Genomic DNA, 24,274 nt, shown 5'->3' on the forward strand with positions numbered 1-24,274 from the left:
CCCAATCCCTGGGCCCCTCCCCACCAGGACCTTGCTGCTCTCCGGGCTCTTCAGGGGCTGCAATGTGGATTCATGGCTCCCCAAATCCGAAGACCTTCAAAGCAGGAAGGGCCATCAGCCCCCTGCTCAGCCATGAGTGTTGGGACCCAGTCAGGGTTTGTGGTAGAGCCAGGACTCGGGCCCAGGCCCACATGGGGAGATCCAGGCCACCGCTGGTGTGGCCATGGGTGTGTCAGGAGTGGCTGAGCAGCCTGCTCTAGGTAGCACATCCCCTGCTGGGATTCCCACCATCCAACATCTCCAAGCCCACATTCTGCATAGGTGGAGAAACTGAAGTTCAGAGAGGGTAAACAATTTCCGAGAGCCACACAGCATCTCTCTGTGCCAGGCCAGAACCAGTCTACAAGAAACGGGGACATCAGAGCTAGAAGGACCCTGTCATCTGTTACATCAGACTAAACTAAGTGGCGTTTTCTGAGGCCCGGGAAGCAGGAGGGCTTACCCTGGCCCTCGCCCCTGTGAAATGCCATGCCACACTGTTTGTGGTGAGTCTATTGTGGCTCATCTCCTCCCTTTACTGTGTGCTCCATGAGGTCAGGAACTCACCATTGACAAGTCCACCACTGTGTCCCTCAGGGTCCCGTCTGGTGCCTGTGGACTGGGTGAGTGGACAGTTAGTGGGGGCAGGGGAGCAGGTGCCTTGCCAGGATGGGGGTGGAAATGCCCCTGAAGAAGTGTTTGCAGAGAACCTGCTGAGTGGCCCTGTTCCTTACCTGGCTCCGTGGGGGGCACCCAGAGGAAGGATCCGAGGATAGAGGGGGCACTTACACACCTAGACACACCTAGATGGGGATGAAGCCGTGCCTCACTGGGAGAGGGCATACCCCAGGAGTGTATTCACCGCTGCGGGGCAGGTGGCACAGAAACAGAGTGGACCTGGGCCAGCTGTGTGTCAAGGGCAGGAGGAGGTGAAGCAACAGGTTTGGGGGAAGAGGAAGAGGAGGGAAAGAGAGAAATGGAAACGGAAGGAGGAAAGGGGGAGAAGGAGGAGGAAAAGGAAAGGAAGGGGAATAGAGGGAGGAAGAAGAGGCTGCAGACCGGTAAACACCAGCCTTGCCCCCCAAGCCCGCCAGGGGGTGCTACCCGGAGAGTGAGCTCCTGCCTGCCGGGCAGCCAAAGGACTTCAAGTGGCTCTGCCCAGCTGCGGCTCGGTGGCGATGGGAAGTAGCAGCGAGGAGCGGGGGCGGGGAAGGCGTGACAGACACAAGGGAAAATCAACAACACAGGAGCACAGTTCTGGAAGGAAAGAAACGACACCCACAAGAGCCGGGGCTCCGGGGTTATCCGGAGTTGTTCCTGTGGGGGACGTGTGGGGATCAGGGCAACCGTGTGCAGCTCGGACCACCCCCCACGGGAGCCAAAACCTATTCCCAAAGCATGCGCTGGTCTGACTCCTGAGAACGGGTCGCCTCCATTTTAGCCCCGCAGAACCTGAGACCGGGGTCAGGGGAGGAGGGAGTATGCCTGGGATCACAAGCCTTTCACGGCGTGCAGAGCCGGGCATGCACCCAGGGCCCGACGCTCCCCACGACTGTGAGAGGGAAGCCAAGCCAGAAGATGCGGAGCACGCCCTGGAGGCGCGAGGTCTGGCTTCCATCCCGGCTTTGCCGCTAACCGTGGGCTGATCGCCTGTCTTCCCTTGGCTTCAGTTTACCCATCTGTACATTGGGATAATCGGTCTTGCTCTGCGAGGTTCAGGGGGGCGGAGTTCGCGCACGCTCTGCACAGCCTCGAGGGGCGAGGCGCTCGGCGTGTATATGGATGCTGGCTCCCGCGATCTGAGGTCCACCCGGCCTCTACCTAGGAGTCCCCCCTCTCGCCGCTCGCGCGACCCCTGCGCGGACGAGGGGAGCAGGGACGCCTCCGCCGGGTGCGTTCCCCAGGCCAGCAGGGGAGGGGGCGGCGGCGGAGCGGAGGGGAAGGGAGTCCGGGCCACAGCGGCCCCGGCCCGCCTGACCCTCGAGGGGGTCGCTGTTGCTTCGCAGATCCCTCCCTCGCTCGCTGCCTGTGTCCCTCCCTGCCGCTCCCGCCGCGTCCGCCTTTTGTTCGCGGAGCCGCGCGCCCCCGAGCCGAGGCGGCTGGGCGGGGAGCTGGCGGGGCTGCGCGGGGGGCGGGCCGCGCCGGGCGGAGCCGGGGCCCGGGCCGCAGCCGGACTCGGAGCTCGAGAGAGCGATCGGCGTGCAGGCAGCCGGGGCCCGGGCGCGCTCCGGGGGCGCGGCGAGGCCGAAGGGGCGGGCGCCGGGCGGAGCCGGAGCCGGAGCCGGGGCGCCTGGAGGCGATCGGGCCGCTCTCTCCGAGCCCAGGGCAGCGGAGAGACCGTACGGCGGGGGTCGGGGCCGGAGCGCAGCCGGGGGGCTGAGGTGGGCCGAGAGGAGCCGCGGCCCCAGCGGCCGGAGGGGCGCCAGGAGCCTCCCACGGGGCGCGGAGGCCGGGCGGGCCCGGGCCATGCGCGCCGCTCGCTAAGGCCGAGGGAGGCCGCGATGGAGGTGCCGGCGGGGGAGTCCCCGGCTCGGGGCTGCGGCCCCCCGCCTGCTCCCGCTCCGGAGAGGAAGAAGAGCCACCGCGCGCCGTCGCCGGCCCGGCCCAAGGACGTGGCCGGCTGGTCGCTGGCCAAGGGCCGCCGCGGCCCAGGCCCGGGCTCAGCAGCCGCCTGCAGCGCCGCGTCCTCGGCGCGGCCCGACAAGAAGGGGCGTGCGGTGGCGTCCGGGGCGCGGGGCTCAGGGACCCGGGTGGCCGGTGTCCGCACTGGGGTCCGCGCCAAGGGCCGTCCGCGCCCGGGTACCGGGCCGCGACCGCCGCCACCGCCGCCCAGCCTCACCGACAGCAGCTCGGAGGTGTCGGACTGCGCGTCGGAGGAGGCGCGCCTGCTGGGCCTGGAGCTGGCGCTGAGCAGCGACGCTGAGTCGGCGGCCGGGGGCCCGGCGGGGGCCCGCACCGGGCAGCCGTCCCAGCCTGCGCCGTCCGCACAACAGCCTCCGCGGCCCCCCGCCTCCCCCGAGGAGCCGTCGGTGGCCGCGTCGTCGGTGGGGAGCAGCCGCCTGCCACTCAGTGCCTCGCTCGCCTTCTCCGACCTCACCGAGGAGATGCTGGACTGCGGGCCCGGCGGCTTCGTGCGAGAGCTGGAGGAGCTGCGCTCAGAAAACGACTATCTCAAGGTGAGGGCGCTGGTGCGGGAAAGGGAGGCCGCGGGGAGGCGCGGGTGTCAGCCCCACCGGCCTGAGGCACCAGCCGGCCCGCTGTCCCACCGCACGAGCTGGGAAAGGGGCCTAAACCCTCAGGGGCTCCCTCACATCCCGCTTCCTGTTGTATCTGGGACACCGTCTCCTGAGGAAGGAACCTGGAAGAGGAGACTGCCCAAAGGACCCTGATTTGGGAAGGGGAGCTTGAGAAAAGTACTTTGGAGGATGCCTAGATGCGGGACTTGGGATGGGGGTGGGTACTCAGTGAGGGGCTGGACCTCTGATGCAGCTGCTCAGAGCCTCCACCCCCAAGCCAGAGGCTAGGCCTCTGGCGGCTCTCCTTTCTGGGACAGGCACTGCTGTGCGGTGCTGCCAGGGAGACCTGTGGCCATCCCCTGCCAAGGAGAGGCCAGAACACCATCCTGAGTCTTTACCCAGGGCTTTCCTGGCTCAGGCCTGTCCCTGCCTGCCTTTCAGGGCGGGTCCGGTTTGAAAGCATTGACATCTGGGAACATCCCCTTGGCTAGAGTCCGACTTCCGCCCTAACGGTCCCACAGTCTGAGAGGATGATGTCGAGGGAGAACCGGTTCAGAGGCAGCTTCCTAAATCCCAGGGTATTGTCTTCTGCCCAGTTTGGGACAGGCCCTGTGCACGCAGCAGCTGCACTGGTGCCCCACGGCAGTGCCCATCTCCTTCCCATGTTGCCAGTGAGAGGAGGGAAGCTGACATCTGAAAGGGGCCATTCCTCTGGGGGGGCGCAGTGGGGACCTGAGAGTTTCCCCGGGAGAGCAGGCTTGGCCTTCACGCTTTCAGTGGACATTAGCACCTGCTGGGTGCAGGCCAGCCTCTGTCTGCCCACTGCCTGGCACCGAGGCAGCTTTAGGGACAGCCCAGCCCTGTGTGTCGATATTGGCCTGGGAAGCGTCATGGGTTCTGCCACCACTGGCTGGGCGTGGTTTGGAAGAGGCTGAAATGTACCTGCTCTTATTAGTTGATGTCCTGGCACAGTACCCAGAGCACCCCTGGCCAGGAGCCGCCGAGTTCACGGCACTCTGCTAATTTACGTCTGCCCAGCAGCACTTAGCTTCGCATTGTAGCTCTTCTGGCCAAAAGGGTTTCTCTCTCATTAGAGTCTGTAAGATCTTACTTAACTGTGTTTCCCCTTCCCTATTTTCCCCAGCATCTGCTATCCAGCGTACGTTTAGTGACTGTTGTAGAATAGAAGGACAGGGTCTGTCTGAATCAGAATAATCTACCCCTTTAGCCTCTAACCTCTCCTCAGGCCGGGGCTTAGTTTTCTCATCTGTTAATTGAGAGGGTAAGCCTTCCTAAAGACCCCATTTGCTGTTGACAATCAGGGGTTCAGTCAGCTCCTATAGTATTCAAAAGCCAGTGGTGAGGAGAAGACAAGTGGAGGGGGGGTAAGAGGAGGGAGACAAGCCAGAAGGAAGCCTGGCCCTGCCCAGTTGGTGCTCTGAGCTGCTTCCAGTACTCCTTGCCTGAGCTGCTCTAAACTTGGACCCCGAGCTCCTCACTCCTGCCTCCTGGCCTCAACTGCTCCCCTTGGCAAGGGAAGATGGGCCATAGAGCTTTGCTTTAGGGTCGCACGCACCCACCCCTGTGGGCTCCTGTTCATTCCAGGAAGTCAGCAGGCGGAGCTCTGGAGTCCCTATGAGCCACCCATGACTGTTAAGATGGAAAATAGTTCCAGAAGCCTGGGGATCGAGCCTAAGGTCTCACAGGGGCCAGGGCCAGGCTGGGGACCTCCCACTGCCTGGGTCAGGGTGCAGCCTCAATTTCCCCCATTCACGCAGTGTTTCTGGCTTCACGTGCAGGTCTTAGGCCACTGTTAGATCTGGGGTCTGTGCCTTCCTGGCTGTGTGATCTTGGGCCAGTTACTTAATGTCTCTGGACCTCAGTTTCCTCGTTGTATAAAGGGACATCACACGTCTTCCAGCCTTAAGGGTTAAATGAGTTATGTGTGCAAACACCACTAGAGCGCCTGGCATGTAGCGAGCCTCAGATGAGGGTAATTTCGATCACTGCTGTTCTCAAGTGGTATGAGACACATTTCCGTGGGCGCTTATCATGTTCTCTTGTGGACTCCATGGGGGCAGAATAGATCCTCCTCCCCACCTGAAGCAGTCCCGGCCCCTCGTTCATTCATTCACCAACTACTTATTTAAGGCCTACTGTGTACCAGACACTAGAGCAGATCTGAGGAGACGGCCATGGGCGAGGACGAAGTGTCTGTTTTCATGGAGCTGTTCATCTAGTGGGGGAGACTGGGATTAAACAAGTCATACACTGCGTCACAGTACGGATCGTGATAAGGGTGGGGAAGGACACAGTGTGCCGAGAGCACATGAAGCTGGGGCTGGGGGTGCAAAGGGAAGCCAGGGGCTGAAGGATGAGCTGGCGCCAGCTGAATAAGGAGCTGGAGTAAGACCATTCCAGGCCCAGGGAAGTAGGAAAAAGCTCGTGGAGTTCGAGGATCAGTGCCAAGGCTGGAGAGAGGAAGGAGATTGGATGGAGAGGAGAGCAGGACCAGATTGTGCAGTTACACTGTGTATACATGGGTCAGTCCCTGAACTTCTCTCCAGCTGCCAGCCTCACAGAGGCAAGATGAAAATCTAGAGCCCTGAATGTGGGCCATAGATGTAGAGGCTGTTACGGGAGGTGTTGTTTTGTTCATTCTACAGATGAGTCAACTGTGGCCACACCGGGGAGGGGACTTGTTCCAGGTCCCAGAGCCAGTTCTCCAGGCAGCCAGGCTTGGAGTAAGAGTACCTTGTACTCTTGATGTGTTTCCTGCCCCTCTGGGCCACTTTGCTTCTAAGATGCAGGATCTGAGTTACCAGGAGAAGGACTTCAGATCCCCAGTATGTTCCCAGCAGGCCTCGTGCTGCCTTGGGCTGAGTCCCACTGAGTCCAGTGGGGCCCTGCTCGAGCTCACCTCCCAGCTGGCGGGCGGCCCTGGGAACCATCAACTGGGGAAGACCTTGCGGGTGACGGCAGATCTCCTGTGGCATGAGGCTTACTCTGGGGCCCGAGTGGAAAAAGTGGAAATGGGGCAGCTCTCTCTCAGTGAGACGACAGAAGGAGCTGCTACAGAGAAGGGAGTGAGCTTGCTGTCCGTTGAGTTATTCAGAGTTATTCAACCTTGCATGTTGGATAAAGACATGGGGTTTGTGGAAAGCGGCTGGTAAACGGCACGAAATGTGGTGGTTGTGATTACTTGAGGAGGATATTTATGTGGAGGCTGTAGTTGAGTTGCCTGACCTCAGCCGAGGAAGTCTGAAGGTTATTAACTTTTAAGGTTCCAGGATTCTAAGAGACAGCTTTGGCTGCAGGGCAGACACATGGACTGTTTGACCTTCAAAACCCTGGTGGTCTGAAGTCTTCCATCTCCCCATCACCACTAACTGTTGCCCATGCACCTTTTGAGGACATGCTGGGAACCCACCTGGTGTGGATGGAAGAATCTGAGCGTTGGAGCCCAAAGACTTGGTCTAGAGACCTGACTCTGCTGTTTACTGTGTGGCCATGAGCAAGTCACTTGGCCTCTCTGAGCTCTTTTTTTTTTTTTTTTTCATCTATAAAATGAAGATGATGGAACCTGCCTGGGCAACTTCATAGGATTGTTTTCAGGAATCAGGGAGTTGTGACTAGATAAGAAGACATTTTGCAAGCATTGAAATCCCGCATCTTTTTTTTTTTTTTTTTTTGCGGTACGCAGGCCTCTCACTGTTGTGGCCTCTCCCGTTGCGGAGCACAGGCTCCGGACGCGCAGGCTCAGCGGCCACAGCTCATGGGCCCAGCCGCTCCGCGGCATGTGGGATCTTCCCAGACCGGGGCACGAACCCGTGTCCCCTGCATCGGCAGGCGGACTCTCAACCACCGTGCCACCAGGGAAGCCCGAAATCCCGCATCTTTTAGGGAATTGTTATTATTGTTAGCCAATGAGCAGTTAGGATGTCAAAGCCTTCATTTTTTTTTTTTTTTTTTTTTTTTTTTTTGTGGTACGCGAGCCTTTCACTGCTGTGGCCTCTCCCATTGCGGAGCACAGGCTCAGCGGCCATGGCTCACGGACCCAGCCGCTCCGCGGCATGTGGGATCTTCCCGGACCGGGGCACGAACCCGCGTCCCCTGCGTCGGCAGGCGGATTCTCAACCACTGCGCCACCAGGGAAGCCCAAAGCCTTCATTCTTGAGGGAGCTGGGAGAAGCCAGGAGGGTGGATCCCCCTAGCTTTAGGATGTTGATAAATCAGGAGCTGCTCCGAGGAGGACAGGAAGGAGTGATCACATTCCATGCTGAGTGGGCTTCATGAAGCGAGGCCTCCCCCACCTCCTTGGAGGGTCTACGTGTGAGTGTTTGAAGTGTAGCCAATCTAGCTGTCAGCCAGAAGGGCCCAGAGGAAGCATCTAATTCCCCTCCAGTTCCCATTGCACACTTGGGCAAATGGAGGCTCCTGGTCACACAGCCGGGATTCCAACCTGGTTGGTCTAACCCTGGGTCCTGTTCTTTCTACAGTCCGACTGGAGCATGAGCTTGTGGTTGCTAACAGCGTGTCTAGTCTGGGACATAAATTGTTGAGAGGAATTCTGTTGTGTGCAGGGCTCCAGGCTAAGACTTGTTGGGAGCAAGTAGAGAATGACATCTGCTGGGGCCGAGAACCTGGAGCCTGCAGGCGGCGAGCGGGGGACACGTGCCTGCGTGTGTGTACATGAATGTGTGCCCTGCACCAGTAGAAAGTGTGATTGGGACCAGGGCTCTGAGGTCTTGGAGGAAGTGATGGGGGTTTGGATCGAGACTTAAGGGTTAGATAATGGTTAGGTTGGAATCCAGAGTGCTGGAATGTTAGAGCTGGCCTGGACACCCCCAGACCACTGATCCCCCGCCTTCTGTGGTACTTGCTCACAAATGCCATCAACAATTAGATCATTTCCAGTGTGCCAGGCTCTGGGTTAAGTAAGTCCTTTAGTCCTCACAGCAATCCTGTGTGGAGGGTTCTGATACCAGACCCATTTGACAGATGAGGAAACCGAGAGGTTATGTAATGTGCCCGAGATTGCACAGCTGGTATACTTGGGAACCTCACTAGACAACCCCAAGGAGCTCCCTTCCCCAGGCTCTCTTCCACCCTCTCCCAGAGGCGGCTTGTGCCTCCAAGTTTCACAGAGCAGGGTTCTCACCTGGTGTTGCCAGCTTTAAGCTTTGTGACTCTGGGTGAGATTCTCAGTCTTTCAGAGTCTGTTTTTCCTTCTGAAAAATGGGAGGTAAGCATGTCTGCCCCAGGGTCATGGGGGCCCTTTTCCGAGTGATGATATAGATCGAGTGCACAGTAAATGTTAGTGCCTGTCTTGGTTGTCACCATTCCCATACCTGCTTCTAGGCCCTGTGCCAGGTGTCTGGGGCAGTAACCCACAAGTTGTGAAGCTCTCAGGTCCTGGGAGCTGTAGGGGGAGGACTCCAGTATATCTGTCACTGTGGGGGGGGAGAGGAGTGGTCACCATGGTCAGCAAAGCTCCTGGCTAGTCCCAGCCCTCCCTGTGGCAGCTGAGAGGTGGCCTGAAAGAAGCTGCTCTGAGAACTGGGTCTTTAAGGATCCTTAGCTGGTCGCCTGTCATGGGGGGCGGGGGGCAGCTCCAGCGAGAGGGAGAATGAGATGCAGAAGGTGAGGGGGCTGCTGCTGAGGCCTTAGGGGGACCACGAAGCTACCAGGGCTCCCAGCATTCCTTACAGAGGGGTTTGGCCTGTGTCCCTGGGCACACTCTTTCTTGCACACACAAACACAGGTACACATTCACAGCGTGTGCTCAGAGATCCACGACTCCTCACACATGTCTCACATACACATCCAGGGACGTGCTTGTGCTGTCTGTTTGCAGAAGCACACCTCCAGACTTAGCAGGGAGGATACCTGCTCAGAGAAGTACACAAACCCATGCAAGATACACCACCTCCTGTCTCATCACACCCGCAGTTATCAAACAGACACAACAGAGACTCACACCACCTAGGAGACTGCTGGCTCAGAAACACACCCTTACACACCCCCAGACACACTTGGCCATGTCCCAGAGATGGACACACCCTGGAGACACCCTCAGACATATCGGAAGCACACACGCATATGCGGGGGCACACACAAACCCACACAGAGTCATTACACACAGGTGCTCGCATCCGCGGAAATCCACGGATACGCCCCTGCCCAGCGGGCACAGACACAGCTCATCACCCAGCCACCCCCGCTGCCTCTTCCACAAAGAGAGCAAGCAGCAGAGGTCCTTGCACACCCGGGGCTCACAGACACACACCCAAGAGACGCACATGAGCAAGACATGTAGCCACGTACACAGAAGCAGGACACGAGCACAGGGCACTCAGATGTCAGGCCCGTAGCATTTGCTAACAGGAGCCAAAGACCACAGCCCAGGTTACCCAGACGCACACACACACACAAACTGGCTGTGACACTTCAGCTACACAGAAACGCAGGAAATCCTGGCCCGTGTCTCCCTGGAGCTCATGTGTACAAACTACTGTTTTTAGCTCCTCCACGAGGCTTCCTTCCACTAGGCTGCTGGGAACAGTGAGGAGTGTGGCAGGGGCTTGACTTTGCAGTCTTCTGGATCTGGGGGTCCTAGGAGCCTGGCTGGGGCTGAGTGGTATGTAGGCAGATAAGGGGCTGGCAGGTCACCAAGGTGGAGAAGAGGCACCAAAGGCCCTCAGGCCCTGGACACGCAGCGCTTGGGCCTGGGCCCAATGAGCTGAGTGAAATGGAGCAATTGTCAGGCCTGCCAGCGCCCAGGGGCAACTCCCTTCTAATTTCCTCGGAATTTCCTGCTTGCCCTCATCTCCCGCCTCCTCCCCCTCCCCCTTTGCTGGGGACTGTGGAGGGCCATGCCACTGCCATCCCTAAAGGGTGCCTGATTCTGCCTGGGAAAAGGAGGCCAGGATAGAGAAGGTTGGAGGACATGTGGGCACTCAGAGGAGGGACCTGGAAGACTTCCTGGAGGAGGAGGCATTAGAGTTGAGGCGTTAGCCTTGAATGACTGCCTCTGTGTCCAGCTGCTGGGACCGTGCCTGGCACATCATAGGGACTCAATAAATATTTGTTGCATGGTTGAAGGAAAGGCAGTGATCAGGGTCTGCAGGTGGGCTGCAGGCCGGCTGCAGGCTTAAAACAGAAGAGCTGGAGGGAGTTGGGGGTGGCAGTGGTGAGGGAGAGGCTGGGAAGGGGAGTTGGGCCTGCTGGGGAAGGGCACTGGATGCCGAACTGAGCCGAGGCATTGTGAACGCCTTGCTGGGAGGGGGCCGTGTTGACCTATAGCAGAGCTAGGAGCTGCCTCCTTTCCATGTGTCTGGAGCACCGGACACAGGGCCCCAGGGCCTCTCGGGAGGAAGGTGGACAAATTCCACCTTTGGGATCAGGTCTGGGGCCAAACCTTGCTTTGTCACCTCCTCCCTGTACATGAACCCCATGTGCAAGCCCCCTTCATCAAGCCTCAGTCTTCCTATCTGTAAAATGGGAACTTAATCCCTTTCTTGCAGAGCACTTGGGAGGATTAGTATTCAGGTATGTGGCACATCCAGCACTGTCCTGGGCACAGCAGAAGGGAGGGATCCCCATGTCCTGTGTAGCCTCTGGGGCAGAGAGAGTTCCCCAGGGGAGGGGCTCGGCTAAGTTCTAAGCAGAGGCCTGACCAGCAGCCAAGGTTATTACTAAGGTCGTTGCTCCGGATGCCCCATAGGCGTGACCTCATCGGCAGTCACATTCTCTTCCTTCTGGTGCCAGAAGGAACTTGGAGCTGGGGTGGGGAAAGAGCTAGAGACTCTGGGGTGTTCTGGGCCAGGCTGGCCCTGGCATTCACTGGAGGCCCACAGGTCGGCGGATGGCACTGGCCTCCCTGAGGAATGGCAGGGAGTCAGAGAAGGTGAGAGCAGCAGGCCAGCCTTTCCCTTCTCTGGGGTCCAAGGTGGTGAAGAGCACTGTGGTCTAGAGCCGAGCCCACCTGGGCTTGAATCCTGGTTCCGCCTTTTCCTCTATGAGCTTTGCCTTTATAAGCTTCAGTCTCCTCATCTGTAAAATGGGGATGCTGATACTCCTTTGCTGATGCAGGGCTGCCTTTGGGGTCCCACATTCTAAGACTGGGGTGAATAATCTCCCATTGCCTGCACCGCAAAGAGAAGCTCGGGCTCCAATAGAAAAACTGTTTTGGGTCCTGTGGCTAGGCTGGACCAGTTAAACATCTTTCCCGTGGTTTTGCCCCAGATCCACATGGGATCTTCTGGGTCAGTTGCATCAGCCTCTCGCCTCCACACCCCTCCTGGGCCCTGCCCAATTGCCTGGGTGGCCTGTGTGGTCCTGCCTTTCTCAGCCTCACCTCACCCCTGGTCCACCCCAGTTCTGAGCGCTCCATGCACCCCAAGCCTCTATCCCTGCATTCTTCCCACTGCGGGGGCCTTTTTACTGTAGTTCCCTCCCGCCTCCCTTGGTTTCCTCCTCCACCGTCATGTGTTCAGCTCCAGGCCAGGCTCCTGTGTTAGACACGAAGGGGCTTCCTATAGGCTCCTTTGGGGCATTTACCTCTACAGTAATTAGATTATTAATTGGATAATTACAGGTTTCACTCCAGCCCCTCCCCCTATGTGCTCTGCATGAGGGCAGGGATCTTACCAGGGTGGGACTTAACCCCTTCCTTTCACACAAGTGTAAGTAAACTGAGGCTCAGAGAGGTTAAAGGGCTTGCCAGAGGTCACACAGCCTGCAAGTGGCAAGAGGCAGAAGGACTGGGATCTCGTGATGCTCTTTGCTCAGAGATTTGGCTGTGGCCCAGAGGTCCTTTGGGGGATGTTTTAAACACATCCAGATCCAAAAGCTGCCTTCCTTCCTGTCAACAGAGAAAGGACAGGAGGGATGCTGTCGGGTGTCCCCGCTGTGAGTGCCTCCCCAGAGGCATCAGGGACTGCAGAGGTCTCCCTGCTCTGGCGGGTGAGGCCTGGAATGGGGCAGTGACAAGCCAGGCCTGGCCTTGGTGGGCAGTGTTCTCCGGGCATCTCCTCCCTGCCCACCCCTTCCACACACGCACACACACACACAGCTCCCCACCAGAGAGAGTGTCTGTGGTCTCATGCACAGAGCTGTGCCACATCTGGGAGGCTCACTCCTGATTGCCTTTGGAGCCTTCATCTTCCTGAGCCTCTGTTTACTTATCTGTAAAATGGGCGTAAAGTAATAGCACTTTCCTCAAAGGGACTGTCATTGAGATAACGGACATTCACTCAGATCTCAGCCAGGTGTCTGGCACATGGTAAACCCTTGTAAATGTTAGCTATTATGATTCTCACTGTTGTCCCATTATAGAGACTGTCTAGTCTCGTTTACTGGAGCTCAAATTGGACTCAAATCCTGGCTGTGCCATTGAACTGTGACCTTGAGTAGACCTTTCTGACCTCAGTTCCTCACCAGTCAGTGGGGTGGCTGGGGATACAGTGAGGTAGTGTGTGCTACCTGGCACGTGCATGGCACGGGGGAGTGCTCAGCGAGCTCCGTGCCTGTTACTGTTTATTGCTGTTAGAGAGGTAAGTTCAGGACCCTGTCTTCCCTCATGACCCTGTGTGTCACTGGGACCAGGCAGCCTCCATGCCAGTGGGAGGGGGCATTGTGTAGCATGGCCGTGCCTGGCTGGGGTCCTGGCCCTCCTCTTCCAGGACCCTTGACCCTGACTCCCCTAAAACTAGAGCCCAGCCTCCAGGCAATGAGGCTAAGCTGGGAGGTGGGAACCCCGAGTCCCTCCCTGCTTGACTCTGTTCAGTCTGGGGGACTATGGGGTTGTCCCCAGTCCCTCTCTAGGCCTCAGTGTCCCTGCTTGTGAAGGGATGGTGCCTCTGGGTTCCCCTCCGCCTGCTGCTACTCCCACAGTCTTGGCTTTTGACCTGGGAGGAAAGTGGAGCTCTGCAGAGCCTTCTGCCCTCCTTGGGATCCAAGTGTGAAGATCTCATCTGGAGCCTTGACACACCCTGGAGGACAGGCAGAAGGGACAGCAGATGGCTGCCCTGGCCTCTCGGGGGTCTGGCATGCCGCCCTTGTGGCCACTGCTGGCCCAAACTGCAGGTCAGCCCTTCCGGGCTAGGGTGAGTGGCCCGGGCCAGAGCCAGGGTGGCAGATGGGCAGGCAGCCTGGGCTTTGGCCTGAGGGAGGAACCGTGGGGGGCAGGGTGGTGTGGGAGAAGGCAGGCCAGGCAGAGGCTCCCGCAGAGTGAAGGTTCTGGGTCCCTTAGCTCAGCTGTCATTCTTCCTGGGTCTGTTGCCCATTGGTGGGTTGGGTCCCTAGAACCTGGGCAGGAGGTGATAAATTTGGGTAAGGTTTGAAATTGGGCAGGGACGCAGTTGGGCTGGGACCTGTGATACGCTCCTTGAAAGAAACACGGGGTTGAGATGAACACAGTGGGCTTAGAAGGGTCTGGAAGGCTTCTCTGAGGAGGTGGCATTTAAGAGGAGGCTTCAAGCAGGACGGGGAGCCGGTAGTGGGAGATGCAGGGGAGGGGAATCCAGGCAGAGGCTTAGAGGTAGGACAGGCAAGGTGTCTTCTGGCTGCGGGGAGAAGACCCGAGTGGCTAGAGTGTAGCCAACAAGAGGAGGAACGGGGGGAGATGAAGATGGACAGGTAGGCAGGATCAGCCTTCTGTTTTGCTTTCAAGTCCGGTGATTTACATACTGTGAAGTGAGTTTTGACAAATGCACACAGCTCTGTTAACCACCACCACAATCAAGACAGAGAACCATCGACCTCCCAAATTCCCCCGTGCCCCTTTGTAGTCAGTTCCTCCCTCCTCCCCCAGCCCCTGGCAACCACTGATCTGTTGTCTGTCCCTATAGTCTTGCCTGTTCCAGAGTGTCATGGAAATGGCTTAATACAGTACGTAGCCAACGGAGTCTGACTTCCTTCACTTAGTATAATGCGTTTGGGCTCCGGCCACGTGGTTGTGGGTATTGGCATTTCCTTCCTTTTTCTTGCCGAGTTGTATTCCGTTATATGGATGTACCACCATTTAGCCATTCACCAGTTGAGGAACATTTAGGTTGTTTCCAGATTTTGGCGATTGTTGGAGGGTTTTAAACAGGAGAGTAACAGTTTACAAAAAATCACTCCATGTACTAAGTGAAGAACAGATTAGTGGGGAGCAGACTGATCATCATGGGGACTAAATCCAGTGATTTGGTGATGAATCTGGCCCACCAGAGATACTCACTAATTGTTCATACAAAACGGCTGTGCTCCGAGGTAGCCAGGGAGGCTTCTTGGTGGAGGTGGCATTTGAGGTGGAGCAGTGAGGAGGTGGGAGACAGATGCAGAATGGAAGGAGGCCCAGGCAGTGCAGAGTCCCCGTTGGAGCTGGGTGGGCTGAGACCCCGGCTCCCTGCTCCTGACCTAGCCTTAGTATCCCAGGGTTTCTAGAATGTGGTGTGCAGGCCCAGATCAGAACTCCCTGGGGACGCTGGGTGAACAGGCCCCTCCCAGGGTCCACCCTAGCCCTGTGGGGGCTGATTCTCTTGGGAGGGAGTTGGCCAGGGGACCGCTGCGCTGGAACAGTCTCTTCCTTGGTGGCTGGTAAGAGGCTGCCTCCTCATGCCTCCAGGAGCCTCCTGTCCCCCTGGTTCCTTCCCTGTCCCCGTGGGCCAGCTGGGAGCTGTTGCTGACGCTCACCCACCCATTGCTGCTTGCTGTGTTTCTGCAGAGGGGCTTCGTGTTTGGTCGCTTTCACCTCCAGCCCCATGGGTCGGGAGACCTCACCATCTACTTTTCCAGACCAGTTCCATCAGACCCAGGCATCTGGAGTCACTGCGAGTGTTCCAGTAGCCCCACATCTCACCCCCGCCCCCTTCTGTCCTCATTGTGCGGAGATTAATCATCTTACATTCCTGTAGGTTTCCTGAAGAAAGCATTCTTTCCTGGAACATTTTATTTTGTTTTGGCTGCACCGAAAGGCCTCCAGGAGCTTAGTTCCCCCACCCGGGGTCGAACCGGGGTCCACGGCAGTGGAAGCACTGGGTCCTAACCACTGGACTGCCATGGAATTCCCTGGAACATTTTATTTATTTATTTAAATTTTATTTTTATTTATTCATTTTGGCTGCGTTAGGTCTTTATTGCCGTGCGCGGGCTTTCCTCTAGCTGTGGCGAGCGGGGGCTACTCTTCATTGCAGTGCGCGGGCTTCTCATCGCGGGGGCTTCTCTTATTGCGGAGCACGGGCTCCAGGTGTGCGGGCTTCAGTATTTGTGGCTCTGGGGCTCAGTAGTTGTGGCTCGCGGGCTCTAGAGCGCAGGCTAAGTGGTTGTGGCGCACGGGCTTAGTTGCTCCGCGGCATGTGGGATCTTCCCGGACCAGGGCTCGAACCCATGTCCCCTGCATTGGCAGGCGGATTCTTAACCACTGCGCCACCAGGGACGTCCCTCCTGGAACATTTTAAATGTGGCGCGAAAGCGGAGCTCTGCTTCGCCAGCTTTATGCCCTGATGGTGGAGAGCGAGGGTCTGGGGTGGCGACCCAGACCCCACAGATGAGGCGGCTCCAGAGGGAACACAGACTCCATCTTATTTCGCGCCATGTGCTGAGAGTAATTCTCAGAATAATGTTTTTAAATGTTTAAAACAAAATATAAAGGAAAGCAAGCATATTGAAATATAGTTATCAAAGTATATTTTTAAATTATGATATAGTAATATGTGTGTTTATTAACTCATAAGATCTGGAAACAGGTCTGTTAACTACTGTAATTTCAAAGTACTGATGAGTGTATACAATATTTTGACATCTCTGCAACAGCTGTTATGGGATATGAAAATATCTGTGGTTTCTTTTGGTGCCGAAACTATAAGTACTGCTGATACAGCCGTGGCTTGTCCAGAATAGAAGGAAACGTTAATTTTTAGTTAGCATTAGTGAAAGTAAAGACGTGATTTTTTTTTTCCCTTCCCATCCAAGTTCGTGGACTCCCTGCATTCTGGTGCAGGTGAAAGAGCGTGAAGTCTGCAACCCGAGTCCCGCTTGGAGGTGTCTCTGTGTGACCCCGGACACAGCCCACCTCCCCTGGGCTCCTCTGCGGTTCTTTGCCTCTAGAACAGAGATGGCGATTCCTGTCCTGCCTGTCCATGGGGCTTCTGTGAGGACCCGTGAGATGACTCACATGGAATGTCTTTGTAAACTGTGAAGCCCCGTGCTGCCATGCAATGCCACGCTATTATTAGCGGTAGTGTGAGCTCATGTCTGGCCCTCCGGCCCAGCGTGGACCAAAAGACTCTTCCTGGCCAATTCCCTCAGGATTCCTGGGAACCAATCCATTTCGGGGAGCGGGTCTGCCCCTGAGAGGCTGATTCCTGCAGGCTGACCTCATGGGTCATTAGAGGATGTGAGGGAGGATGGACAGAGGTGTACTTGTGGGCAGGGAGTGGGTGGGTGAGCTGAGGTTCGAGAGACCCTGCCCATCCTCCTGAGGTGGCATGGGGGTCTGAGGCCAGCCCTGGAGCAGCCTAGGCTCTCCCTGACTCTTTGCAGCTGACCTGGGGCTGGGATCAGGAGGGCCTGCCCTCTCTGGGCTGTGAGAGAGGCTGGGCAGCGCAGAAGCCATACTCCTTTCATTCATTCATCTACCCACCCAGGACGGTGCCTGCTCCGTCCCATGTCCTGTCCAGGGCTGTGCTGGGGACCAGACACGAGTCAGACCCAGCACCTGCCCTCCCCGCCAGCTCCTGGGGAAGATAGACTTGAAGACAAGCAAATGCGACCTAAAGTTGTTAGCACAAGAAGAATGGAGTTCAGAGCGTGGGGTTTGAATCAGATTGGGGGAGGAGGGAATACTCTGGAAGGATGAGAAAGTTAGCAGTTAGCCTGGCAAAGGCTCTCTAGCAGAGGGAATAGCTCAAGCAACCCTGGGAGTAGAACACACAGTTAAGATGAACTGGCCCAGGGTTACAGGGCTTGTTTGGATTCCAACTCCACCGCTCCTTTGCTTGAGCAGCTCTGGAAAACTTCTGAGCCTCAGTTTCCTCATCTGCAAAGTGGGAACATTTTCCCTACCTACCTCACAGAGCTGGTAAGGGGTCAAACTATTGTGCACGTACTGTGCTTGGACTGGGCCTGGTAGTGAGCTTCCCGATAGGTGGTGGCTATTTCTTCGTCGTGGTGTACCTGGACATGGAGGGCAGAGGCAAGACAGAAGTGGGGAGGAGACCCGGGGTGGGTGGGGGGGGGGCGGTGGAAGAGGGGTGTGCTCAGATTCCAGGGTAAGAAGCTTGTACCTAACGCAGAGACCAGTGGGAAAGTGGAGGAGATAGAAAGCTATCCGCTTTTTTTTTTCCCCCAATAAACAGGTATTACCTCTATAATCAGAGCAAAATAAACATTCTCTGTAAAGGGAAAGGCTGACTACCCTGGCAGCAGCGTGGGTGCCCGATCCTGTCCCCCGTCCTCCTCACTCCACTCCCCGTTCTCAGTCCAGGTTAAATAATCAGGGTAAGCTTCAAGGGGAGGAGAGGTTTCCTTGAAGGAGCGGCCGGAGGGGATGGGTTTGGAGGCCTGGCAGGCTGTACCTGATCTGAGCACCTTTGCTCAGCTTCTTCAGTCCAGACTTTCTGACTGTGGCGGGGGGGTGCGGTTTGAGAATCGGGGGCCCCTGGGCTCTGAGGTGGGCGCTGCTGGGCAGTGTGGCCTCTTCCTGTCTGCAGTGGGGGATGAAGTCTGGGTTTCCCCACCGACGTTGGGGGGTCTCCGACAACCTTGTTGTATAGCCACTGGGCTGGCGTAGTTCAGTGGTGTTGGCCCCCTCTCTCCGCATTTCCCCGGGGCTGGGGTGAGAGGCTCAGCGGACACTGAGCTGTCTTTTTTTTTTTTTTTTAATGGAGGAAACTTTTTTTTAATTAATTAATTTAAAAAAAATTTTTGGCTGCGTTTGGTCTTTGTTGCGGCACGCGGTCTTTCTCTAGTTGCGGCGAGCGGGGGCTACTCTTTGTTGCCGTGCACGGGCTTCTCATTGTGGTGGCTTCTCTTGTTGCGGAGCACGGGCTCTAGGCGTACAGGCTTCAGTAGTTGTGGCATGCGGGCTTCAGTAGTTGTGGCTTGAGGGCTCTAGAGCACAGACTCAGTAGTTATGGCACGAGGGCTTAGTTGCTCCGTGTCACGTGGGATCTTCCCGGACCAGGGCTCAAACCCACGTCCCCTGCATTGGCAGGCGGACTCTTAGCCATTGCGCCACCAGGGAAGCCCTACTGAGCTGTCTTTGAAGGGAAGCATGAGCTCCCCACCCACTACCCGCTGGCGATTCCCTACCAGCTCCCTCGGTTGGATCAGACAGTCCCTGGATGAAGTCCTGGGAGACTGGGAGGCTCAGTGAGGTCCAAGAACCTCTGGAGGGAAGCAGAGTCCTACCTTCAGCCCCCTCCCCACGTCCCAGCAGCCCCTTTCCCAGCCCCCACCTCAGACCCCAAAAGCTCAGCTTCTGCTGCACACATCCCAGCAGACCCAGGCGTGCGGGCCACAATTCAGCCTTTGTGGAGTCACCCTCTCACGTGGACGGTGCCAGGAGGGGCTGACCGCATTCTGCCTGCAGCTGGGACAAGCCCCCGAGAGGCCTGGGCCCCCCCTTGGCCTCCACGGAGAGATGGAGCTGGCATGAATGCAACATCCTGCATTTGCAGAAATGGACTGTGGTGAAGGGCAGGCCTGGAGAGACAGCTGCTCATGTGAGAAAGGTCATTCATTCATTCACTTCTTCAATAGATGCTTATTGAGACCCCGCTCTGTGCCAGGCTCTGGGCTGAGGACTTGTGTGCTGAGACATGTGACTCTTGCCCATTTAAGGAAAGAGACTGGAAGGAAGGGACTTCCCTGGTGGCACAATGGTTAAGAACCTGCCTGCCAATGCAGGGGACGCGGGTTCGAGCCCTGGTCCGGGAAGATCCCACATGCCGTGGAACAACTAAGCCCGTGTGCCACAACTACTGAGCCTGAGCTCTAGAGCCTGTGAGCCACAACTACCGAAGCCTGTGTGCCTAGAGCCCGTGCTCCGAAACAAGAGAAGCCACCGCAATGTGAAGCCCGTGCACCGCAATGAAGAGTAGCCCCTTCTCGCTGCAACTAGAGAAAGCCTGCATGCAGCAAAGAAGACCCAATGCAGCCAAAAAATAAATTAAAAAAAAAAAAAAAAAGACTGGAAGGAAACACCCTGCATTAGAGTCACTCGGGGGCCCCCATTTCCAGGGTTTCGGATTCAGGAGTTCTCAGTCAGGGCGTGAGGATTTCTGGCAAGTCCCCCACCAGTGTTGCTAATGCTGCTGGTCCAGGGACCACACTTTGAGAACCACTGTGATTCAAGACCAGGTGGAGGAATGATGAGTGGTTTATGTTTTCTGTTTTCAAAACTGTCTTTATGACCGTCATTTACTTTTTTTAATAATTTTTTTTATGATTAACATTTTTAAAAATTTATTTATTTATTTAGTTTTGGCTGCGTTGGGTCTTCGTTGCTGCATGCAGGCTTTCTCTAGTTGCAGTGAGCAGGGGCTACTCTTCGTTGCGGTGCACGGGCTTCACATTGCGGTGGCTTCTCTTGTTGCGGAGCATGGGCTCCAGGTGCGCGGGCTTCAGTAGTAGTGGCACGTGGGCTCAGTAGTTGTGGCGCATGGGCTCTAGAGCGCAGGCTCAGTAGCTGTGGCGCACGGGCTTAGTTGCTCTGCGGCATGTGGGATCTTCCCGGACCAGGGCTCTAACCTGTGCCCCCTGCATTGGCAGGTGGATTCTTAACCACTGAGCCACTGGGGAAGTTCCGTCATTTCCTTTTATAAACAGAAAAATCAGTTTTAAAAAAAAATATTTATTTGGCTGCATCGGGTCTTAGTTACGGCACGCGGGATCCTCGTTGCAGCATGCAGGATCTTTTCTTTTTTTGCGCATGCGGGCTCTTCGTTGCGGCACATGGGCTTCTCTCTAGTTGTGGCACTTGGGCTCTAGAGTGCGCGGCCTTAGTTGCGGTGCGCGGACTCTCTAATTGTGGCACATGGGCTTAATTGCCCTGCGGCATGTGGAATCTTAGTTCCCCAACCAGGGATCGAACCCGCATCCCCTGCATTGGAAGGCGGCTTCTTAACCACGGGACTACCAGGGAAGTCCCGAAAAAATCAGTTATTTAAAAGTTAGAAAAATAAGCGGTCGCCAAAAATGACTCCAGTGCCCTGGGTGTGGTCCTGTGTTGTGGGCTGTCACCTCCCATGATCTAAATGTCATACATCTTTTTTTTTTTTTTTTTTTTTTTTTTTTTTTGCGGTACGCGGGCCTCTCACTGTTGTGGCCTCCCCTGTTGCGAAGCACAGGCTCCGGACGCGCAGGCTCAATGGCCATGGCTCACGGACCCAGCCGCTACGTGGCATGTGGGATCTTCCCGGACCGGGGCATGAACCCATGTCCCCTGCATCGGCAGGCGGACTCTCAACCACTGCGCCACCAGGGAAGCCCTCATGCATCTTTTAATGTAGCCCAGCATCATTAGCTTGTGCATCCCCTGCACTTCCCTTTGGCTCACCCTGCACTTTGGGTCCACTCCGACCCCCAAATCCTCCCTGTCAACATGTTCTGTAAATAGCATGGTGAGGATTTGGACATAGGCCCATCTGGAGGCTGGTTTAGCTTGGATTTAGCCAACTGGCCCACCCTTCCTTAGTGCCGTTTCCTTTATGCTCCCTTAATCTCGCCAGCTGAAATGCGTGTGGACCCCTCACTTCCTCATTCCTTTAACTGGTGTGATCATTGACTGTCCCACTTCCTCCTTCTCCACTTTTAGTTCTGTCTGCTTGGCATGGGGGGGAGGCTGCGTCTGTGTATACATTGGGGTAGAGGTGGGGTTCCTGATGAGGGGACCATTCCTCTGCAGCTTGATGTAGGCAGAATCATTCACTTTGCGGGGTGCTGCTGAACACCCCCCCCCAACTAGGAGCGAGGCTGTGGTGCCAGGTGGGAATCAAACCCTTCAGTTGCTGGTGGGAATGGGACAGTATCTGTTGTGGTTGAGAGAAGCAGATACCCTGTCATCCCCTCTGTCTTCCTTTCCTGTGTTCAGAACCATTTGAGAAATAGTCCCAGGAGTAACTGGGTGCAGATGGATATAAAAACCTCCGTGAACTTTCATACTAAAAACCAGCCTGAAGGTGCCACTTCCTAACCCTGAATTAAGCCAACCCATCCAGTCTCAGGGGCGCTGGGAACCGCAGGCCATTCCTCCGTAGGGAGCCACCCATTTTCTTTGGGGAAAGGGAGGCTCAGAGGGCTGGTGAACCCAGCTCTCCAGATGTGGTCCCTCTCCAGAGCCTGCACAGTGGTTGGTCGGTTTGCTTCTTGGACCCACCCCGCTTTCCCATCAGCACCATTTCTAGGTGCTTTCTGTGACTCCTTTGGGATGCCTTTGGCAGGTCATTCATCTCCTGTGACTCGGTTTCTCTTTTTTTTTTTTTTTGCGGTACGTGGGCCTCTCACTGTTGTGGCCTCTCCCGTTGCAGAGCAGAGGCTCTGGACGCGCAGGCTCAGCGGCCATGGCTCACGGGCCCAGCCGCTCCGCGGCATGTGGGATCTTCCTGGACCGGGGCACGAACCTGTGTCCCCTGCATCGGCCTGCGGACTGTCAACCACTGTGCCACCAGGGAAGCCCATCGGTTTCTCTTTTTAGTGTACAATTTTATTTAATCCGTTCAATCACACTAAGGGCAGATATTATTATTTCCATTTGTGACTCAGCTTTCATACCTGCTGTTAGACATAGTAATCATCCATTTCTTCTCCTGGGTCTCCACACTCATCCCCCTACACTTTGTGTCTAATGATTGTTCCACGTTGGTATGTCTTTTTGTGATTGTTTACATAACAAGACATGCCTTCATGCACTCAGTATTTGTTGGGAGCCTGCAGGATGCTGGGCCCTGTGCTGGGTGTGGGGCATACAGCGGGGAGTGAGGTAGACGTGGGGAAGCCCCCCAGGCACTCACGGTCTCTCTGGGAGACAAACTCTTAAATGAAGAATTGCTGATATACCCATGATAACGAAGGGGAAGTGAAGGACATCTGGGAGTTGATGACAGAGGTGGTCAGGAGCTGCCCTGAGGAAGTGAGGGCATCCCCCTCAACCCCCTCCACTTAAAACCCAGACTCAGATTCTTTACTCAACCCTTCAAGGCCCTGGATGGCTGACCCCTGTCAGTTTCCCCAGCCTCAACTGACCCCTGTAGCTACCCTGGCTGCCTTGCTGTATCTTGACACACTGAGCTCTTTCCTGCCTCTGGGCCTTTGCACACACTGCTCCCTGCCTCTCTCTCTGCATGGCTGTTCCTTCTTGCCTCAGCTCAAATGTCCCTTGAGAGGCGGCCTCCCCGACCTTGTCCTCTAACATAGCACCTTCCCCCATTACTCTTTCACATTACCCAGGTGTTTTGGTTCTGGTTTTTTGGTTTTTTGCCTTCCCAGCTCTTAACAGTATCTGAGGGTTTTTTTTATCTTTCAGTTTACTGTGTGTCTTGCCAATGAGACTTGGGGCTCCATGCAGACAGTACAGAAAGGGCCACGTTTGTCTTGGTCACCACTCTCCTTCCCCACCCCCTGTGCCTGCACAGAGCCTGGTACACAGTTGGCGTTCATAAATGCTTGTTGAATGAGCCTCTTCTGCTTCCCCAGCGTATTACTTCCCTATTGCTGCTATAATAAGTTACCGCGAATTTGACTTAAAACAATCCCAGGGCTTCCCTGGTGGCGCAGTGGTTGAGAGTCCGCCTGCCGATGCAGGGGACACGGGTTCGTGCCCCGGTCCGGGAAGATCCCACATGCCGCAGAGCGGCTGGGCCCGTGAGCCATGGCCGCTGAGCCTGCGCGTCCGGAGCCTGTGCTCCGCAACGGGAGAGGCCACAACAGTGAGAGGCCCGCGTACAGCAAAAAAAACAAAAACAAAAACAATCCCAGATTATTATCTTATAATTCTGGAGGTCAGAAGTCTGAAAGCCAAGGTGTTGTCAGGGCTCCATCCCTGTAAAGGCTCTGGGGAGAATCCATTCTCTTTCCTGCTTCTAGAGGCTGCCTGCATTCCCCGGTTCATGGCCCTTTCTCCATCTTCAACATACATCACCCCAACCTCTGCCACATCGCCTTCTCCCACTCTGAGCCCCTTGCCTCCCTCTTATACGGATGCTTGTAATTACACTGGGCCCACCCAGATAATCCAGCAAAATTTCCCAATCTCAAGATCCTTAACTTAATCACATTTGCAAAATCCCTTTGCCATGTAAGGTAACATCTTCACAGGTTCTGGGAATTAGAACATGGGCATCTCGGGGGCCCATTACGCGGTCTGCCACACCCAGACCCCCTGAGGTGTGCCTAGGACAGCATCGAGTGTGCCCTGCACTCGAGTACCCTGGCCACTGCCATAGGGCCCAGCGACCTGACCTCTCCTTCCCTCTGCAGGACGAGATTGAGGAGCTGCGGGCAGAGATGCTGGAGATGCGGGACGTCTATATGGAGGAGGATGTGTACCAGCTGCAGGAGCTGCGGCAGCAGCTGGACCAGGCCAGCAAGACCTGTCGCATCCTGCAGTACCGGCTGCGCAAGGCTGAGCGCCGCAGCCTCCGCGCTGCCCAGACTGGCCAGGTGGATGGCGAGCTCATCCGTGGCCTGGAGCAGGACGTCAAGGTAAGCCCAGGGCCCTCCCAACCCTCACAGGTGCCCTTTCTGGGGGGTCGGACCATGAGCCTGCGTGCCCAGGTCAGCTCCCTCCTCATGTGTCCTTGGGCAAGTTCCATCATCTCTTTGGGCCTCAGCATCCTCATCTGTAAAATGGGGATCCCTAGGAACTGACAGGCCGTCTACCACGGTTGTCCCAAAGTGGTATCATAAGATGATACCTACTAACAGCAGCTGCTGTGTGAGTACGAGCCACACACCTGGTGCTGGGCTCCAAGTTATCCGTGCATAGTTCCATGGAGGTTTTTTTCTTGTGC

At 56.4% G+C, this 24,274-nt stretch overlaps 1 protein-coding gene across 5 annotated transcripts in view; it reads left to right on the top strand.

The window, feature by feature from the left end:
• Nucleotides 1-2,430: 2,430 nt before the first annotated feature.
• MTCL2 (microtubule crosslinking factor 2) overlaps nt 2,431-24,274 on the top strand; it is a 70,224-nt gene continuing 48,380 nt past the window's right edge. For 3 of the 5 annotated variants that reach the window (XM_060124336.1, XM_060124337.1, XM_060124340.1), the window contains exons 1-2: nt 2,432-3,215; nt 23,742-23,966. In XM_060124336.1, coding sequence (XP_059980319.1) covers nt 2,541-3,215; nt 23,742-23,966 — 900 coding nt within the window. In that variant the 5' untranslated portion in view covers nt 2,432-2,540. Of the gene's footprint in view, nt 3,216-23,741; nt 23,967-24,274 lie in introns of all 5 variants that reach the window. The other 2 variants (XM_060124339.1, XM_060124338.1) reach the window with 1 other exon arrangement.

Source organism: Lagenorhynchus albirostris, chromosome 15, assembly GCF_949774975.1.
Source record: "Lagenorhynchus albirostris chromosome 15, mLagAlb1.1, whole genome shotgun sequence".
Lineage (NCBI taxonomy): Eukaryota > Metazoa > Chordata > Mammalia > Artiodactyla > Delphinidae > Lagenorhynchus > Lagenorhynchus albirostris.